Source organism: Gordionus sp. m RMFG-2023, chromosome 3 (assembly GCF_954871325.1).
Source record: "Gordionus sp. m RMFG-2023 chromosome 3, tfGorSpeb1-WG-v2, whole genome shotgun sequence".
Classification (NCBI taxonomy): Eukaryota; Metazoa; Nematomorpha; class Gordioida; order Chordodea; family Parachordodidae; genus Gordionus; species Gordionus sp. m RMFG-2023.
In genome coordinates this window covers 14397581-14415944 of record NC_088777.1, presented here as the reverse complement: position 1 = coordinate 14415944, position 18364 = coordinate 14397581, and the positions used below count along the sequence as shown (strand labels likewise).

General features: G+C 25.9%; 1 protein-coding gene across 1 annotated transcript in view; it reads left to right on the top strand.

Moving 5' to 3' along the window:
* Nucleotides 1–18364, top strand: part of LOC135927429 (neprilysin-1-like) — a 36481-nt gene that overhangs the window by 10398 nt on the left and 7719 nt on the right. The window contains exons 7-19 of the mRNA XM_065463406.1: nucleotides 467–553; nucleotides 1676–1803; nucleotides 3062–3284; nucleotides 3410–3508; nucleotides 4622–4699; nucleotides 6942–7042; nucleotides 8087–8145; nucleotides 11033–11084; nucleotides 11485–11552; nucleotides 16656–16786; nucleotides 17220–17285; nucleotides 17443–17538; nucleotides 17962–18038. Coding sequence (XP_065319478.1) covers nucleotides 467–553; nucleotides 1676–1803; nucleotides 3062–3284; nucleotides 3410–3508; nucleotides 4622–4699; nucleotides 6942–7042; nucleotides 8087–8145; nucleotides 11033–11084; nucleotides 11485–11552; nucleotides 16656–16786; nucleotides 17220–17285; nucleotides 17443–17538; nucleotides 17962–18038 — 1265 coding nt within the window. The remainder of the gene's footprint in view (nucleotides 1–466; nucleotides 554–1675; nucleotides 1804–3061; nucleotides 3285–3409; nucleotides 3509–4621; nucleotides 4700–6941; nucleotides 7043–8086; nucleotides 8146–11032; nucleotides 11085–11484; nucleotides 11553–16655; nucleotides 16787–17219; nucleotides 17286–17442; nucleotides 17539–17961; nucleotides 18039–18364) is intronic.

Sequence of the window (18364 nt, the reverse complement as noted above, 5' to 3'; positions counted from 1 at the left end):
ATGTTCTATATCTAATTCTTTATCAAAATAATATTAAACATAATTAAAATAAGAGTAGATATGTAATTATAATTATTATACAATGGCCCCAGTTATTAATCTATATTAGGTTTGCTAAAAGTTTCATTATAAATGTATTTCCGTTCCATAAGTTCGACCTCATTCTATAAATTACTTTAGTTAAGTTTCAAAACACATAAATAATATATATAATACAACTCACTCAAACTTTTTTTGAAAATTAATAAATTTTTCTAATTGGTTAATTTTAAATCTAAAAATCGGAAATTATTTATTTTAACAATATTTATTGATTCTATACAAATCCTAATTTGCTTCAAAAAATAATATTTCGGTTATAAATAAATTCTTGAGAATTATCTAAATTGTATTAAAAAGCTTCATTCATTTAAACTTTTTTTAAACATTTTTTGAAATTTTTATTTTTTTTATTTTTTTGAACGAGGCATCTGTCCCTTCAGCAGATAGGCACGACGCGAGCGCTATATATCATAAAATGTCCCTGAAGAAGTTATCAGAAATAGTTCCCGAAGTAATATATATATATATATATCATTTTCTGTTTTAAAAAAAAAAATGTTGTAACTCAATTAAATCCCGAAATCTAAATCTAATAAATGGATAAAAATAAAGGATCTAAAATTAGCATATGAATACCGCGCGAAAAATCAAAATAAAAGATAACAGATAAAAAGTTACTTGCCCCTTCATTTCATCTACTAATAAGTCACTAAATATCTGATATAATAAGAGGTTGTTTCCATTTTCCCTTATATTTGCTTAAGTAATTTAATGCACATTTTTACCAATTTCCGATGCTTTTTGTAATTAACGATGCATTTTTAAATTGATATAGCATTAAATTATTTAAATAAAGAAGAATTCATTACATTTGATGTTAAAATAAATAAATAACCAAGTATTTTGCAATGCTTTATGATTCAAATCTATATAGATGCAAAAAAATTTCTTCACTTTTTGCATGATCATAGATCTGGTTGGATAAATCAGAGCACAATAATTCCCAGTTTTTTTATAATTCTTAATATGGCTTACGATTACACGAATAAAAGCATCATGATGATTTTTGATAAATAAACTCTCAAAACATTTTTAAATTTTAAAGATGATTAAATAATGTTTTAAATTGTTTATAACTGAAGATAATTTATGAGAAAAAAATTTAAACATGAATTTTGGCATAGATGTCCGATTCTTTGAGCCATTTATAACCAAAATCTTCAGGCTGGCGTAATTATTGAGTTGCCGTTTTTAAAAATCGGATCAAAATAGGCCGTATAACAACACTAGATAAAATAATAAATATCATTTTTTTTATTTAAGTTGTAACTTCAGATTTATTTTTTTAAAAAAATATCCTTTTGATAAGGGTAAAATATGATAATCGACCAGCTTGTTGGGGTTAAGAAATTAAAATATCTTCTGGGGTAGCGCTAAAAAACAAATTTCATTTTATTTGAAAATTAATTGCTTCTTAAGTTTATATATTTAAAATTTGCACAATAATATTAGAATTTTTTTTATTATAGATTGAATAATTATTCCCTCCTTATTTTTTTATTTCCAATAAGAATATTCTTCTTTTATCACTAAAGTTCTATTCAATATTTTTTTATAAAAAAATGTTGTTAAGTTTGATTGGATGAAATTTATTCACTATTTCCCCAACGATTTCTTGATAACCGAAGACGAAAAGGTCGTAGTGTATTCCGAAACCTTTTTGAAAGTAATGGGCAAACTCTTTCAAGTTACTCCTGTAAGGTAAGTCAATTTAGACTGAAATGTTTTAATATTTTATTTCTTTCACAATTAACCCACTTTTATTAAAACGTGTTATAATAAATAAACAGTTTCTTTCTTTTTTTCTTTTTCTTTCTTTCTCGAATAACCCATACAGAAATATCAAAATATATATAACTCATGTTTTGGTGAAATCTAAACATATTAGTTAAATAAAAAATTTTAAATCAGGAAACGTCGCTGGACTTTTCAGTTTTCAGGGGCTCAATGGGTAATCATACTCTAAAAAAAGCCACCATTTGGTTTTATTTTTTTGCTTCTATTTTCAAAGAGGGCTCTCTAAAATTTTTACTAGACTCAAACCCGCGCCTCCCTAGTGACACCAATGGATAAAACAAATTTAAAAATACTTAAATTTAAATACTTTTGGAACGCAAGCCTAGGAAACATTAGACTTTTTCCCATATCTAATAAATTTATCTCAACTAGCCCATATCAGGCTTTGGCCTAAATGTGAAATTCTTTAATTTAAGCTAAATTAAATAACTTTACTGTATTATTTACCGATTCCGGTTGTATATGATATAAATTAACAAGGAAATTATCATTATCATGATTATATTTTTAAAAAAAAATCCTGTCAAAAATTTGGTAAAATGTTATATGCCTTTAATTAATTTTTTAGAAAAAAAAGACATGTTATATAACAGTTTATTGATTTTGTAGTTAATCAATAAATTGGTTTTAAAAAAGATTTGGAACAGAATAATAAATAACCTATCATAATCAATTAATTTTCTCTCACTTACCAACCTCCTTTTTTCTCATATTTAAATATTAAAACTAAACAGTTATATTTATAAAACTCAATATTATTCAGTTAATAATTTTATCAAAATTTTTAAACTAGGTTAATGAATTAATTTGATCATTTGAACAAACACTATATTATTTTTTAAATAAAACAAAAAAAGAAAAAAATTAAATTTTTTAGCAATTTTCAAATAGGGAAAAACTTGCAATAAATATAGACTATCATTTATGGTATATAAAAAAATATTTATAACGTAAGTGATTACATAATCTAATCTTGCTCCTAAATCAATCCCATCCCAATTACCAAAACTAAAAAAAATAAGGATTTTTTAATTTATAGCTAATATTAATATCATATTTTGGGTTAAATTTTAGAAAAGTAATCCAAACGAGATATTTTTTAAAATTATATGAATAACCTAATTTATATATTATTTTTATTCACCCATTATGTTGACGCAAGGCGTCTAGTTAATTATGCTTTGTGGAGGCACATAAACTCCTACCTGCCCCATCTGCCTCGAGGATACATAGACGCCTTTTTCGCGTTCCGTAAGGTAATATATGGAGTATCAGCACCCGTTATCCGCTGGCAACAATGCGTCGAATACGTGGCTGATCATATGGCCATGCCTGTAGGTGCTATGTTTGTCGGCAAGCATTTCAGGAAAGGAAGCAAAGAAACGGTAAAACAAAGAATATTTGTATTTCCTCTTATTTAGTAAGAAAAATTTAATAAACTATTTAAATTTTAACTTACCTTTCAGTTTCAAATGATTTATTCTATTAAAAACGTCATTAAAAAAATAAGGCTCTGGAAATGATTCACGATATTAGAGAGGCTTTTAACGAGCTACTAGAAACAAATACATGGATGGATGATGAAACTAGGAAAGTCGCGGAAGAAAAAGTAAAATATACATTTTTAATAAATTCCCAAATTAAAAAAAATGCTTATTAGTATATTACACCTTCAAATATTAAGAATTTAATTTACATATCGTTGGTATAGGATTTCAGTATTCTCTATCCACTTTTTGGATAGAAGAGTTTTCAAGTTAATTAAACTTGTTTTTTATTTAGGAATGAATTACGTTCAGCTTTTTAGGACCTTTAGTAAATTTTATCGAAGATTTTTTTAAAAATTAATATTATATATACTTTTCAACTATAAAATTATTTAACTACTATTTTTCTAGTAAGCATTGGACTACAATCTTCATATATGAAGAAAGCATTTGTAATTATTCAAATAAGATGAAAATTATCAAATAAAGTTAAAATTTTTATCGCCTTTATTGATATTTCTAATAATGATTAAATAGTTAGAAACAGAATTTTTAATTTTTCAACTCTAAAAATCTTAAATTTAATATATAGTACACTATTCAATAAAGAGAGTTTATATATATTTAAGCCATTTCTTTTCAAATAAACTTATTTACTTCCGTGCGACAATTTGCAAAAATAAACATTGAAAAGAATAATATTTGACAAATTATATACTGATTATGTTAATACATCGATAATAGCTAGTGTTTATAAAGATGTCTTTGTTTCTAACATTATCGATGATGACTGTAACTGCATAGCTTCAATTATAGTAATTTTTAGATATGATCTCTTGGTAGAAAAACTGTAATTACGGCTGTAGAGTGGGGCATTTTTTTGTATACCTCTTCTTTATGAGTTTGTATTTGTGCAAACACCTTGTGTTGTATGGTAGTTGGTATACTCTAATTAATTTTAAATTTGATACCATAAAGTGATATCTTTTCCCTAAATTGCACCTAAGAATCCAATTCTTAATATTTTTCAAAGTATTATTCTTATTAGGGTTCCTGAAATCCTATAAAAAGTGGTTCTAGTTTAAATCGCGGTTGTGAGAGTTTTGGATTCTGATTACAATTCCAAACTCTGAAAATTTCTAAAAATTACAACACAAAAAAAATAATTTTAAAAAGAATTACTCGAACAATATAACATCATTATATTACATCTATTTTTTTAAAATATTCATTAGGCCAATTCTATGAACGAACTAATAGGGTACCCTGACACTATTTATAATGACGAAGAACTAAAAAAGGAATTTGAAGAAGTAAAAAAATGCTAATATTATATGATTATATTTTAACCTTAATATACCTAATAGAATAGAATCCTCGAATCGCACCATAACATTTTATCTAGCCTTTATTCTATTCGTTTCTTATAATTACCCTTTTATGACAGTTATAATTCTATATGCTATAGTTTGAAATAAAAACGCTATAATTTTCTAATATATCCATTCTCCTGTTTACCTTTACTTACATTCTTTTTTCAAAAGTAAAGGAAACATAAAGTCTTCCTAAACGCAGTGTAGATACATTTTAAACTTGTATTTCAAATTTTTAAATAATATTATTTAAATAGTGTAAAACAGAGATCCATGCCATCCTCAATTTTTAAGCTAGAAGGTGTCCTAAGAACGGATGCCTTGGGCGGGACGCGTTCACCACCATCGTCCCCATGCTAACTTTCCCAACCCAATAGTTTTGTAATGGAAATATATTTTTTTGACTTTTTTTGCCCAGAAATTTGAGGTCATGATTTCATGAACTTTGCTTTTGAAATTGTTTTAAAGATGTGCAACCAGAAAAGAACTTTTCAAATGTATAAAATACATGCCCTAAAAAGTATTTAGATACAAATACATGTAATAAAAATGTATCTAGATAGAAATACAATTTTTCATGATAATTTTTTATTATAATCAAATCTATTGTTAATACTCAGTAAAAATTTTATTTTATTTTGTATTTTATTTATATATACCTATATACAAAATATATAATTAACTAATTAAAAAATGTTATTGTTAGCTTTTAATAATAAAATATTCTCCAAGTTTTTGTCAGCAGAATCCCTGTTTATCTCACATTTTTAACTAATATAAAAAGCCTTTCAACTGGTGGGCTTGAGAGATGAATAACGCTTTTATATGTACTAGTATAATATTGAATTAAAGTAAAATCACGACACTAATTTTAATAATTATTCAAATTTTCATGGGTGTCAAAATTTGTATCCTTACCCAGATCCCTTGATCTTCTTGGGAGGTGTTAAAAAAAATATAATATTAAATCTTTCCATTTTTTCTCCGATTCTTTAATATCATTTTAATAGAAATTTACATACTATCTACCTACCCCTTCTCCCCTCTCCCCCATGATTATTTAAATATATGTATTACAAATAATAATAAAATTAAACAAAGGCATTCAATGTCAATCCTTAATCTTGGTGAAATTAAGTACAAGTATAAATCGATAGCTGTAAAGACAATATCACAAAATATAAATTGAACAAGACGGATTTTAGGAATATAAAATGGGAAGAAATAACGAAGACGCTTACTACCTAAAGGAAAGCTAAAATAGGGGAAAAAATTATAACTTACATTATCTAGCTTCTGGTAGTTTTGGTGAAGACTTAGTCTAAATTAGATTAAGAAACACAGCTTTTTAAAATATTTAAAAGTTGACATAACTTTTTATGAGGTGGGTGACCGTGTTATAGAATACCCCTATGAGAGTTTAACTTCATGATCACGAGGGGTAGGGGTAGACAGCACTGGTAGGCATCTCAAAGACGCTATTCAGGGATTAGAAGGTTTTTCACCAAGGACCAAGACGCTTCCGTTCCATCCTTTATACTTTTTAACTTTTATGTGAATCTTCAAATATGATTAAATTTAAAATGATATTTGCCAGATTTGAAATAATACAGTTCAAGTTTAGAATGATACTTTACAAGGTAAAATACTTTAATAAAGATATTATATATCATTTTATACTATTCGATTCATAGTAATGTTTTATTGTATGTTTTTCCCCCACTCAAGCGTTTCAAGTGGCACCAAGAAATATATTTGAGCTAGAAATCGCCTGGTCAACCGGCCCTTTAATATTTTTAAAAAGGTTTTTCGGCTAGGCCCTTAAAATATTTTGATGGAAGTCGCTCGGCATAATTTTTTGTGATAGAAAATATCACAGATTTAAAATAAAAACTCCAAATTTTGGGCCAGCCAGAAATACTTTGCACAAATTGACCGTCATTTTATTTAAAGTTCACTACACAAGTCTGAATTTTGCATTCGGGCGTCATGCAGATCTTTATTGGGTTGGCCATAAATAACAGAGCTTCATTGCTAATTAATATAATAATTATCTTTAAATTAAATTCAAAACTCTGATAAGGAAACAAACAATTACCATATTACACAATGTACATTATTATCTGACATTTTTATAATAATGCATAATATTAATTTATTTTTTTTAATTAATCCTCACAAGATCAACACCAAAGGCAATTTTCTTAATAATGTTATAGCCATAGGAATGTATGAATTCACCAAAAATTTTGCCGAATTAAGGAAACCAGTCATACGAAACAGGTTATATATCTACAGCATATATAATAATAATAAAAATATGGTAGATACGCATAGATATTTATTTATGTAATATATAACAGGATAATATAAAATTTTCTATTTTGAAATTTAGATCCATAAATTTTTTGGTTAGTAGCGATTTTATTTGCGATTTTCTAATCAATAGCTAATTAATGAGCACCTATTTTCCAAATCTTTCCGCGAGTCATTAGAGACCGGAAGAATGAACAAATTTGAAAATAGATAAAGTTTTTTTAAAATTATTTTAAATATAATATTATAATAATAGCAAATGTTTTTTAAAAACAAGTTTTTTATATACGTTAAAAAAAATTTTCTGATGTCCTAAAAACTTCTTTTATTTTTTTAAAAATGTTTTATATATTTAATTTAATTTTAAAAATAATGTTGCACAAAAAAATAAGATAATCCTCGTTTTTTTTGAGGCAGAACATTACATAATATAGATGCACTTTAGAATAAATTTCAAAATCTATACACTATTCTGGATTTAAATGGAACCGATCCAAAAAGAGACATTTTATTTCTAAAAAGGTAAAGTTTAGCCGGCTAATCTTAAGAGCTTCAATTTTTTTTATATTTCATCTCTCGTAAATTTTAAAAAAACTTTAAAAAAATATAAACATGAATCTAATTTTAAAATAATTACAATAATAAATAAATTTTAAAAAAAACAGAGGATACGCCGATTATACCATTGGCGTCAGAATGGGAGGGATTGCTCAGCGATCCTAAATTTAAATGAAGTAACTTTATAAAAATACGAAATGGTCAGAGCGACGCTTCTTGACTGCACTTAATCTTTCCTACACCAAATTATAACAATTATAATAATTTTATAATGTTAATTTATATTCAAATGTTTACTTGTCCATTAAAAATAATTTTCATAATAAATATTTTCGAACCTATAAAAGTATCTCATATTATTTGAGTAAATTCTTTCAAATATATAAAGAATATATATCATACAATTAATTATACTAATTTTACTCATAATTATTCTTTATTTTTTATATTAAGTTGGTCGACTGGTCCCGCCGTTGTCAATGCTTTTTATAGCCCAAACAAGAACAATATTGGTAAAAAATCTCTTTCTCTCAATATGCCAAAAAAGATTTAATGTGTATTATACAACCAAAATGATTTCCATATTCTAACATTAAAGTCTTAGGTCGTGTCCTATATTTACTACTAAATTGGCGAGTCATTTATTCAATGCATTTGAAAAGTGTCCATACATAGGAGTCAGTTGTAGCGCCATTTTATGGTTTGCACGTCGATTAAATGCATAAATGTGCATTCATATGTGATAAAGACATTAGTCGGAGTGCAAATCACAAAACGGCTTTATAGCTAACTCCTAAGTATGGACACTTTTAATGAATTAATCGTCAATCTAATAGTATATATATATCATTGGTTCTGACTGGCCTTATTTCTAAACCGAAATCTGTTTAACCATCCATACAGCTCCCCCATAAACAGAATAATAAGAAAGAGGCTATTTAATCTAGTATAGGGGAGACCGGGGTACATTGAGTACAGGGGAACGTTAGGACATTCTAATAATTTGAGCTATTATTTTATAAGACTGGAAATTTGAGCCTAACATAGATAATTTTGTCATACATGATTGGCTAAAAAAGATTTAAAAAATATTTAGTATTTTAATTTTTACAGAAGAAAATGTGTTTTGGTATACCAAAAGTAATAAAAAATATTTGCAAACTTTATCGTTTATATTTATAAATAAAACTTCAAAAATCATAATAAATAGATTTTAGGAAAGCCTAAACCCTCTTTTCCAATCTGGCAAACTTTCAGAATCAATAAACATGAATTAATATGATTTTGGATGATATTTATAAAGTTAGTGGGCTCGGTCATAGTTGGTCATAGTTGGTCATAGTATAGTTGGGACACGCCATTTTAGCTCATTTTATAAACAATTTTATAATTTTATTATTAATTTAGTATTGTGAATAATAAATAATTAAATACTTATCTTTCACTATGTTTATGAATAAAAAAAAAAATTTTTTACATTTTTTTCTTTACAATTTTTTTTCGCCAAAATAAATTTCCTAAATTTTGCTAAAATTTTTTTTATATAGTTATTGATTATGAATTATAATATTATCAATAAAATCATATGTGTCATAGACTCTAGTCTTACTGGATTACTGATTTAAAATTTTTAAATTTATTTAGACCTCTATACGAGTGTCCCAACTATCACATATGTGTGTCCCAACGTACACAGAGTCTGTCATAGTTGGGACAAAAAAAATTTTTTTTTTAAATTCAATTTTCTAAAAAAATATAATCTTCATAAAATATATATTAATTATTTCAAATAGCCTATACTTTTGGGATTCAGAAGATATTTTAATTATTCAGATTAGTCTACTAATATTAAAATTATTAAAGTTTGAACGAAAAGTGTCCCAACCATCCCCGGTCTCCCCTACACTTAAAACCAAACAGAATATGATGTTCTAGTTCAAAATTTGAATAAGCTGGTTTAAAAGAATTATGACGAGTCAAGGACACTGCCTTAATGCTATTTAATACAGTTGGCAAAACTGAAAATTTAAGATTCTATAATTTGGATAAAAGAGCTTATATAATCTAAAAAATTCTGTAAATAAAACCCTTAACAAATTTTGGATTGTCCATAATTTATTGGGTCGCTAATTCATTTGTATAGAATGATCAGAGGGTTAAAAAATTCCCGGGAATTTTTATTACGGTAACTTGGGAATTTTGGGAATACCAGAAATTTATGGGAATTAACGATATTATTGTAACCATAATATTAAATTTTTATGTTATGCTTTATTCTATTCAATTAACAAAAGATAAATTATAATGCAAAGGATAATAAATATAATAAGAACATACATTAAATGTTCATATAATACATTATCAAAACTGATTTATACTATCTTCAACCTTTCCAACATCATTATCATCTGAATCTTATTTCAACTTCTGATGAACTATTTTCTTCCAAAAATCTAATATTTCTAGATTGAATATTTGAGAATAATTGCTGATTTATTACGTATAAATTATGCCAAGTTGATAAAATTTCTATCTTTATTTCCTAACTTAATTCATAGAATACTTTCGGCAATTGTAGATAATGATTAGGTTGTACCGACCCCTTTCCACCATGTTATTGGAGTAAGATATCTCATTCCATCCCAAATTCCAGAGTTTTTATCAAAACCGTCTTTGGCTTGATATACGTCTAAATTTCCAATAATCAAAACAACATCTAAATTTATCAGAAAAATACTTTATTATTGAGATCCCATATTTCCCATAAATCTTGGCTCAAATAGATTTACAGAAGAGGGTTTCTTTGCAACAGGATTCTTTTCTCTTTTGAATACATAATTTTCTTTAACTTTTCTAAATTTTGCATATTAATTATCAACAGATTTTTAATAAAGTGTGGCTTTGTCAGATTCAAGTATATTTCATAAACTTTTTAGTGTAATTAAATCATATCTAGGTATAAGTTATCTATTTTGAGAAAAGTTGTATTGTCAAATATAATATATTTTTTTTTAGGCTTAGGAAACAAAAACTATTAAATATGAGCTACGATAATATTTTGAATGAATGTATCAAAGCTATTCATCGATTTTTATAAGAAAAAGAATCTAACTTTTTTAAATGATTTTTACAAATATTTAAAAGATTTGAGAATATTCATATATTTTATTAGTATATTTTATTGTTTGTTCATTGGGGGGGGGGGGGGGGGGTCGAGTTTGGGTTTCGGAACCATGGCATTGATTAATACAAAACTTTTGAGGGAAAAGGCAGAACGAAATTAAAATCAAACGAAAAAGGAAAAGGAAAGGGAAAAGGTAATGCGAAATATAATAAGGTCATTCCTAACTCATTTTTTTATAAAAATATAATATCATAAATAATTTTTTATTTATTTAGTGATACCTGCCGGAATATTGCAACCACTGTTCTATAGCGAAACCTTTCCCAAGTTTTATTTTTATTTCTTCTCAAATATGCGAAATTAAATTGATATTTATAATGGATATTATTAGATGAAAAATTTGTGACTTTTATAATCTCGAACTCGAGTAAGGTATAAAAATTGAAGCGTTTTTGGGTTATGTAATATATTCTATCCACCAAAATTGGATTCATTGTTTTCTATTTTAGTTTTATGAAATAGGCTAATTTTTATATTATTTTTAAAAGAAAGTCTATTTTTTTATGTCATTGGTTGGAAAATATTTATGTCATAATATAAGTAAAAATTAGCCTATTTTTTGAGCATTAACAATAATCTCAAAATGGTTTGCCATTCATGACCGATTTTAAAAATTATATATATAATATAAGTAGACATTATTATTTGCTTAAAATATCTTAAACAGATCGTTAAATTACGGCGGAATAGGTGTCGTTATAGGCCACGAAATAACTCATGGATTTGACGAAAAAGGTTAATTCATTATATTTTTATAAGTAAACTAATTTAACACAAGTTCTTATAAATAATATTAAATCTATCTATAACTCTTAAACCAAATACAACGATAACGCCATATTTAAACTTGTGAAACAAACTTAAATTAAAGAAAGAAAAAAGAAAGTTTAGAATTAATTATGAATTTATATTTTCATATTATTTTTTGTAACGCAAAACTTTTCTGGAAATTTTCTTGGAATCAAGGTTTGCCATAATTTACTTATCCATTCCCGAAGCGTGTTTGGAACTTTCCATTCTATGCCCCTTAATATACAATTAAATACTAAACATTGATAAAATTTTCATAATTAATGCTTTCTGTCGCTTTTATCATAAAGTTAAATTTTGGGGCTAATAATTTTTCCCTTTACACAATCACACAACATTGGCACAGATTTGAGAATTAGTTCCAAATTTTCGGCCAGCTTTAATAGTGATGATATAGTTATATATATTTTAAAAAGCTAAATAGATAAATAGCCACCGGTAAATCAAAAATACTTAATTAAAATTTTTCAGAAGCGTGACCCGGCCAGGCCAGGAGAATAGAAATTTGGGGGCGAAGACTCCCAAAAAAATTTATAACCAACCTCCACCCCCTTCCTTTTTGGATAAATCCTGTACCACCGAGTATTTCCCAAAAAACAAGTTTATCACTTAACTAGATAAGGCCCAATCATATCCCATATCTTGACTTAAGTCTGGCCAAATCGAACAAAAATTATATACCATACAAAGTTGGGCAGGTCTTTCGGAATAAGAATCCAACAGATTCTCTATAAAAAATGGATCTTAGATACAGATACTAGTATTTTATTCAAAAGATACTTGTATCTTTTCTAAATGAGAGTATCTTAAATACAAGATACTTTTTATAAAATTATCATTACCAATTAAATAAAATAGATTTATAAATACAATTTTTATTATTTTTTAGTTTTTACTGAAGAACATAACATACTTATATAATAAGAATGAATATTTACAATAATTAATAAAAATTTTAATGAAAAGTTAACTATGATCAGGCATTTTAATATTCGTTTTAGCTCTCTCATAGCATAGACAGGGAAGGGAGACTATTATTTTTAATGGGAATTGAATTATTAATTTGCAAATATTTGAAATATTAAGATAATCAATTTTTACAATAATTTATCATTAAGCCTTTGCCGTTTCGGCCTCTTTATCATTGTACCATAACTAAATAACCTTTTAACTGGAGCTGGTTAAGATATTGCAGTATTATACTTTTAAAAAATTTGCTTATGAAAGGATAATAATTAAGTATTTCTAATGTATTTCGACGGTTTATATCATTTAAAACCTCCAGCTCAATGTTATTTGTATTATTGAGTAGGCAACATTTGTTACATCAAAAAAACATTATTTTCTTTATTAGATGTTAAATCTATTGGTGTTATTGTTTGGACTTGATTATATACTACTTGCACTATGTTAGGGCTTCTTTTAATAATAGATTTGGAAAGTATTTTTTTTACTATCAAAGTCAATTCATAAGTTCTAAATTATAGATGTGATAATGGCCCAAAAAGCCTCATTTTATTCATCATCATAGGAAAATATTTTCTCAAATCTTCTGCCCATACCATTTTGGATAGCTTTTAATAAAGGTAGACTGTTAACTAAAATTTTAAGTTTGACAAATACTATGGGCACTAATACTTCATAAAATGTACTACTCTGCCCTTGTAGTTTATCTAATGCAATTGCTACTGGGCTTAAAACCTTCTAATATTCTTCAATATAGACAACATCCGGTTATTTAAAAATAGAGCAATCAATTGTTTCATATAATAAATTTAAATGTGATTTTATTTTAACAGTAAAGTCATAATATCGTATAAGCGATTTCACCAGATTACACATGGAACTTTTGGCTGATTACCACCTGTTACCTCCCTTATCTTTTCAGAAGATTTGGTGCATTCCATAATTTTATACATTCTCCCATTACACCATAATAAGTCCTTCCAAGATTCCTTGAGTTTGATATTGCTTGGTGGCAATTAAGGATAAAGTATGGCAGGCCACCTGATATGTCTGCGTAATCTTATCTTGTTTATTTTATCGTGTTTATTTTATCGAAAGATAAAAAAAAAAATTATGTATTAACCATCATTGATTTATTAAATTTTAATATGGAATCATCATTCTCAAAATCATTGTCAAGATCATTTAATTTTGCATCATATTCAGTAAGACTTGACAAAATTGGATGCATTATCTATAAAAGTAGCAATTAGTTTATCAGAAATCCCATACCCTCTATAGAATTCTTCCAATAGCTATGCAATTTTAAATAAATGTGTTCCAGGCATTCTTTTACATGCCAAGGCTCTTGATTGCAAGTGTTTCTCGTTTGTAAAAATAATAAAAAAAAAATATTTTACCCAGTGAGGGTTATTCTAATAAAACTACGGGTTTTTGTAGACCACAAATCTGCAGTGGTGCAGATAGATGATTGAGCCTTTTACTTTTTAAAGTATCTCTTTGATTCTCAAAAATTTTCTCTATTCTTACAAAGACCTCCTTTAAAATTTTTTAAATGATCCAACATTGCTAAGAATATCTATAATCTCATATCAATATATATAATTATATAACTTTCCATATTTGTAATAAATTCATGCTCAACTAGGCTCAAAGGGTTTAAACCCTTGGCAATAAATGCACATATCAACTTATCAATTTTATTTTATGTAATAGTTTTATTTTATTAATAGAATTAAATCATCTTTTTATTGTGGGGAGTTTGCTGGTTTTCCTCTGCTCTTTTATTTATAACTTATATTGGGTATAAATGTCTAAATGGTATCTCTAATTTAAAAAATATATATAAATATATTATAAAATTATCATATAAATAAAATATTTTAATATGTATAAGAAAATTTTAAATGAGTTTGTTGAACCATTTATCATTTATTTTGTTTAGACAGGTTTGACATTCATCATGTATTCATTGTCTTTTTGACTTGAATTATTTTCAAAAAATTCCCATCTAAAACTTTTATTTTGATTCAGGAGTGTCCATAATTTCATTTTCACCCTTCTTCTTAACTACCATGAATGTTAATCATTCTACAAATTAAAAAATATTATATAAAATTGGTAATGATATTCTATCGAGTTACATTTATATGTAAAATATATTCTTTACTTATTTCGTTTTGGTGTTATCTTTTATCTATCTATCTTAATGTGAGTTATAAATTTTCCAGCTAATTTTGATTGTCAATATATTTAAAATATGGCGAAAAAAAATTAAGGAAATTAATTCAAAATTACAAGGAGAAAATAAGATTATATTCCGTGATATATAAATTTTAAAAACATGAATATTAAAAAGAATCTATATTTTTATTTTTTTTTCAGGAAAATAAAAAGATACAAGATTCTTCTGAAAATAAAGGATCTTAGATACAGATACTAGTATCTTATTAAAAATATCAAAAAGATACCGAGTACTAGATATAAAAGGATCGTGTATCTTAGATACAAGTATTAGCGGCTTTTCCCAACTCTGATACCACATCTAGATCTAAGTCTATCCCTAACCTTAACCAAATGTTATCCATAAACATGTTCTATCTAGACTCAATTCTCCCTAGCCAAATATGATAGCAATCATATCCCATATAATTTAGGATAAGCTGATCCACTAATGCAATCTGAACCTTTATTTATAAGGTTCAGTTTGGTTACGATTCAATATATAAAAATTCATGATTACGGTTCTTAAAAAAATTATAAAGGTTGAGTCGAACTAATTGTAAAAGTATATAAAGGTTCATTGCGGTTATAAAAAATTTTAGATAATTTTTATTGAAGCAACCACTATCGTTATGATTTTTAATTATGAATATTATTTATTAAAATTTTTTCCATGACTTAAGTTAATATTGTTTATTTAGATGAAATTAATTTATTTTTATTATATATTTTGAGGAAAAAAATAACAAGTTATTTTTAATATAAATATCTATATCATTTTTCGTCATTTACAAAAATTTATTATTTTTTAAAAAAATAATATAAATTTTAATAAAATTTTGTTTAAAATATATTAATTTTTATGAAAAAACTAGTAAATATTAAAGCATTTGGTGGCATTGTTATTTTTCGTATTTTATTTGCGTTTTTTGTTTGTTTTTCTTTATTTTAATTCTTATTAAAAAAATGGAAGATTTCAGACATGATAAAATTTATAAATTTTGAGGGTTTTTTCAATATATCTAGGAAGCAGCCATAAGTATCTATGAATAATATATAAAAGAATAGATAAGAATCATAACCATGTACAAGAATTTGTTAATATGTTTTTATCCATTTTAACCATGATCATAGAATTTAATGACTGCTCAATAGAATATTATGGTTAGATTTCGATATTTATGGAAAAATAGATTTGGAAGGTTTTAATTTTTTTAGTTAGGGATATATTATAAGTAAAAAAAGGAACGGACTTAAAATAAAATAAATAATAACAATAAAAAAAATATGAGGTCAGAGCAAACAAATTTTGTAAAAATCGATAAACAGTAGAATTCACCATTAATTTATAAAGCCACATCGTATGGATATTATTTGTTTAAAAATTTACAATTCCTCATATATAGGAAATAATATAAAAAACAGTTTGGAACAACTTTGCAAATATTTGCATTTCAAGAGAACACAAACTCTATTTTTCATAATAGCATTTGCACGGCCCAGCCTGGATTTTTTTAAAATATACGGCACGGCCTGGGTATTTTAAAATTTTTAGGCCGAGTGTAGGATTGTGAAATAATACCCATTGTAGCTTCAATATCATATTGATATTATCATTGTTGATTCAATACCGTAGTGATATTTTGGTATTGTAGAATCAATACCGTATTGATTTTAAGAGATGTTTTCATTGCTTCAAATATATTGGCGGCCATTAAAATTGTAAGATATTTATTCATAATATATTTTTTTGTTTTATAAAAAAAATATATTATTATTTATAAATAAATTGTGGCTGTGAAAAACCATTCTAATTTATTTGTTTTGCCTAAAAAATAGGGCGTCAATTTGACAAAAGAGGAAATTTAAAACAATGGTGGAATAATTCAACTATCAAGGCATTCAGGAAACGCGCCAAATGTATAATCGATCAATATTCCAAATACAAACTCAAAGAGATTAATTTGCATGTAATATTTCAATATTTATTAGAACTAAGCTAGCCAACAAAATGACTAGTTAGAGTTAGTCTATCAGCTCAAGGCCTTCTAACAGAGGGTAAGTACGAACCAATAGATCATTAAAATCTGGGGAGGTGGGTGGGAGGAGGGGGTACCTTCTAGCCAGTATCAGTGTTCATTTTATAATAAAAATATTTAGCATTCATTAGCTTAGAGGATCCTGCATTTGATATAAAATATTATATTGAAACTGACAATCATTTTGGAGATCTTCTTGCATTAAATGTTGAGTTTTTGAGATAAGGGAATTTTTAAAAATTTTACAAGACTCATAAAATATTACTTTTTTTATTGATAAATATAAAGCTCTCCCCTATCTTATATATAATTTTTAGTACTATCATTATAAAAATGATCAGACACCAAAAAATATAAATCATAGATTAATGGTCGCAACACTCAAGGAGAAAATATCGCTGATAATGGAGGTCTCAAGCAGGCCTTTCGAGTATTTAAAAATTATATCATTAATACTTTCATATATAGATGTATATATTATTTATATTTTCATTTCATTATAGTATAATAGAAATTTATCGATATTATCTGTACTTTTCTTCGAACACAAATATCTAATAATCTTTTTTTTAAATTTTGTTTTGAAGGCATATCAAAAATGGACCAGCAACCATGGGCAGGAAAAACTAATACCTTCTCTTAATTTGACACATAATCAACTTTTCTTCTTAAACTATGCTCAAGTTATAAAAAATTAAATTAATGAATAAAGTTAGTATTTTTTTTGAAAAGTGAAAGGAAAGCAATAAAAGTTAATAAGTGGGAAGGAAGGAAGAAAAGGAAAAGAGGAGAAGAAAGAAAAGGAATGAAATAGAATAGCCATGTTATTTAATTGAAAGAATTTCAACTTTAAAAGAAAATGCAGCCTTCAAACAGGCAGCATTAGACATTTTAATACTTGATATATTGTTCCAACTCCATTCTTGGGGTAAGTTGAGTTAAGATCAAAATCTAATCTATTTTTTTTAATAATAAAATATTGCTTCATTAGCAATTTTCATAACAATCTTTCCTATTAATTTCTTTATTATTAATCTAATTAAGTATTATTGCTGATTTAACAATTAAATTCTTGACTTTCATAAAGTATGATCTTATATAAAAAGATATGGTGTGGATCCATGAGACCCGAAGAAGCACTGAACAAGATACATTCATCGGTACATAGTCCTGGTCCTATTAGGTAATAAATATTAAAGCTATAGGTTATTCATTTATTAAAAAATAAATTATATAATTATTGTATGAAAGATTTAATTATTTAAACTAAGCCCGGCCCGAAAATTTTTTTAAAAATGTTTTGCCGGCCCGGCCCGAAGAAATTTTTTTAAAAAATTTTGCCGGCCCTGCCCGAATTTATTTAAATATAGAAATTAATTTTTATAATTACTCAAAATAAAAGATATATGTTATATAGCGTCTAGTTTCTATAAATAAAATAAAATATTTTTATTTTGCATAAAAAATTTAACATAAAATTAATAAATTTAGATATATTTAAAAAAAATT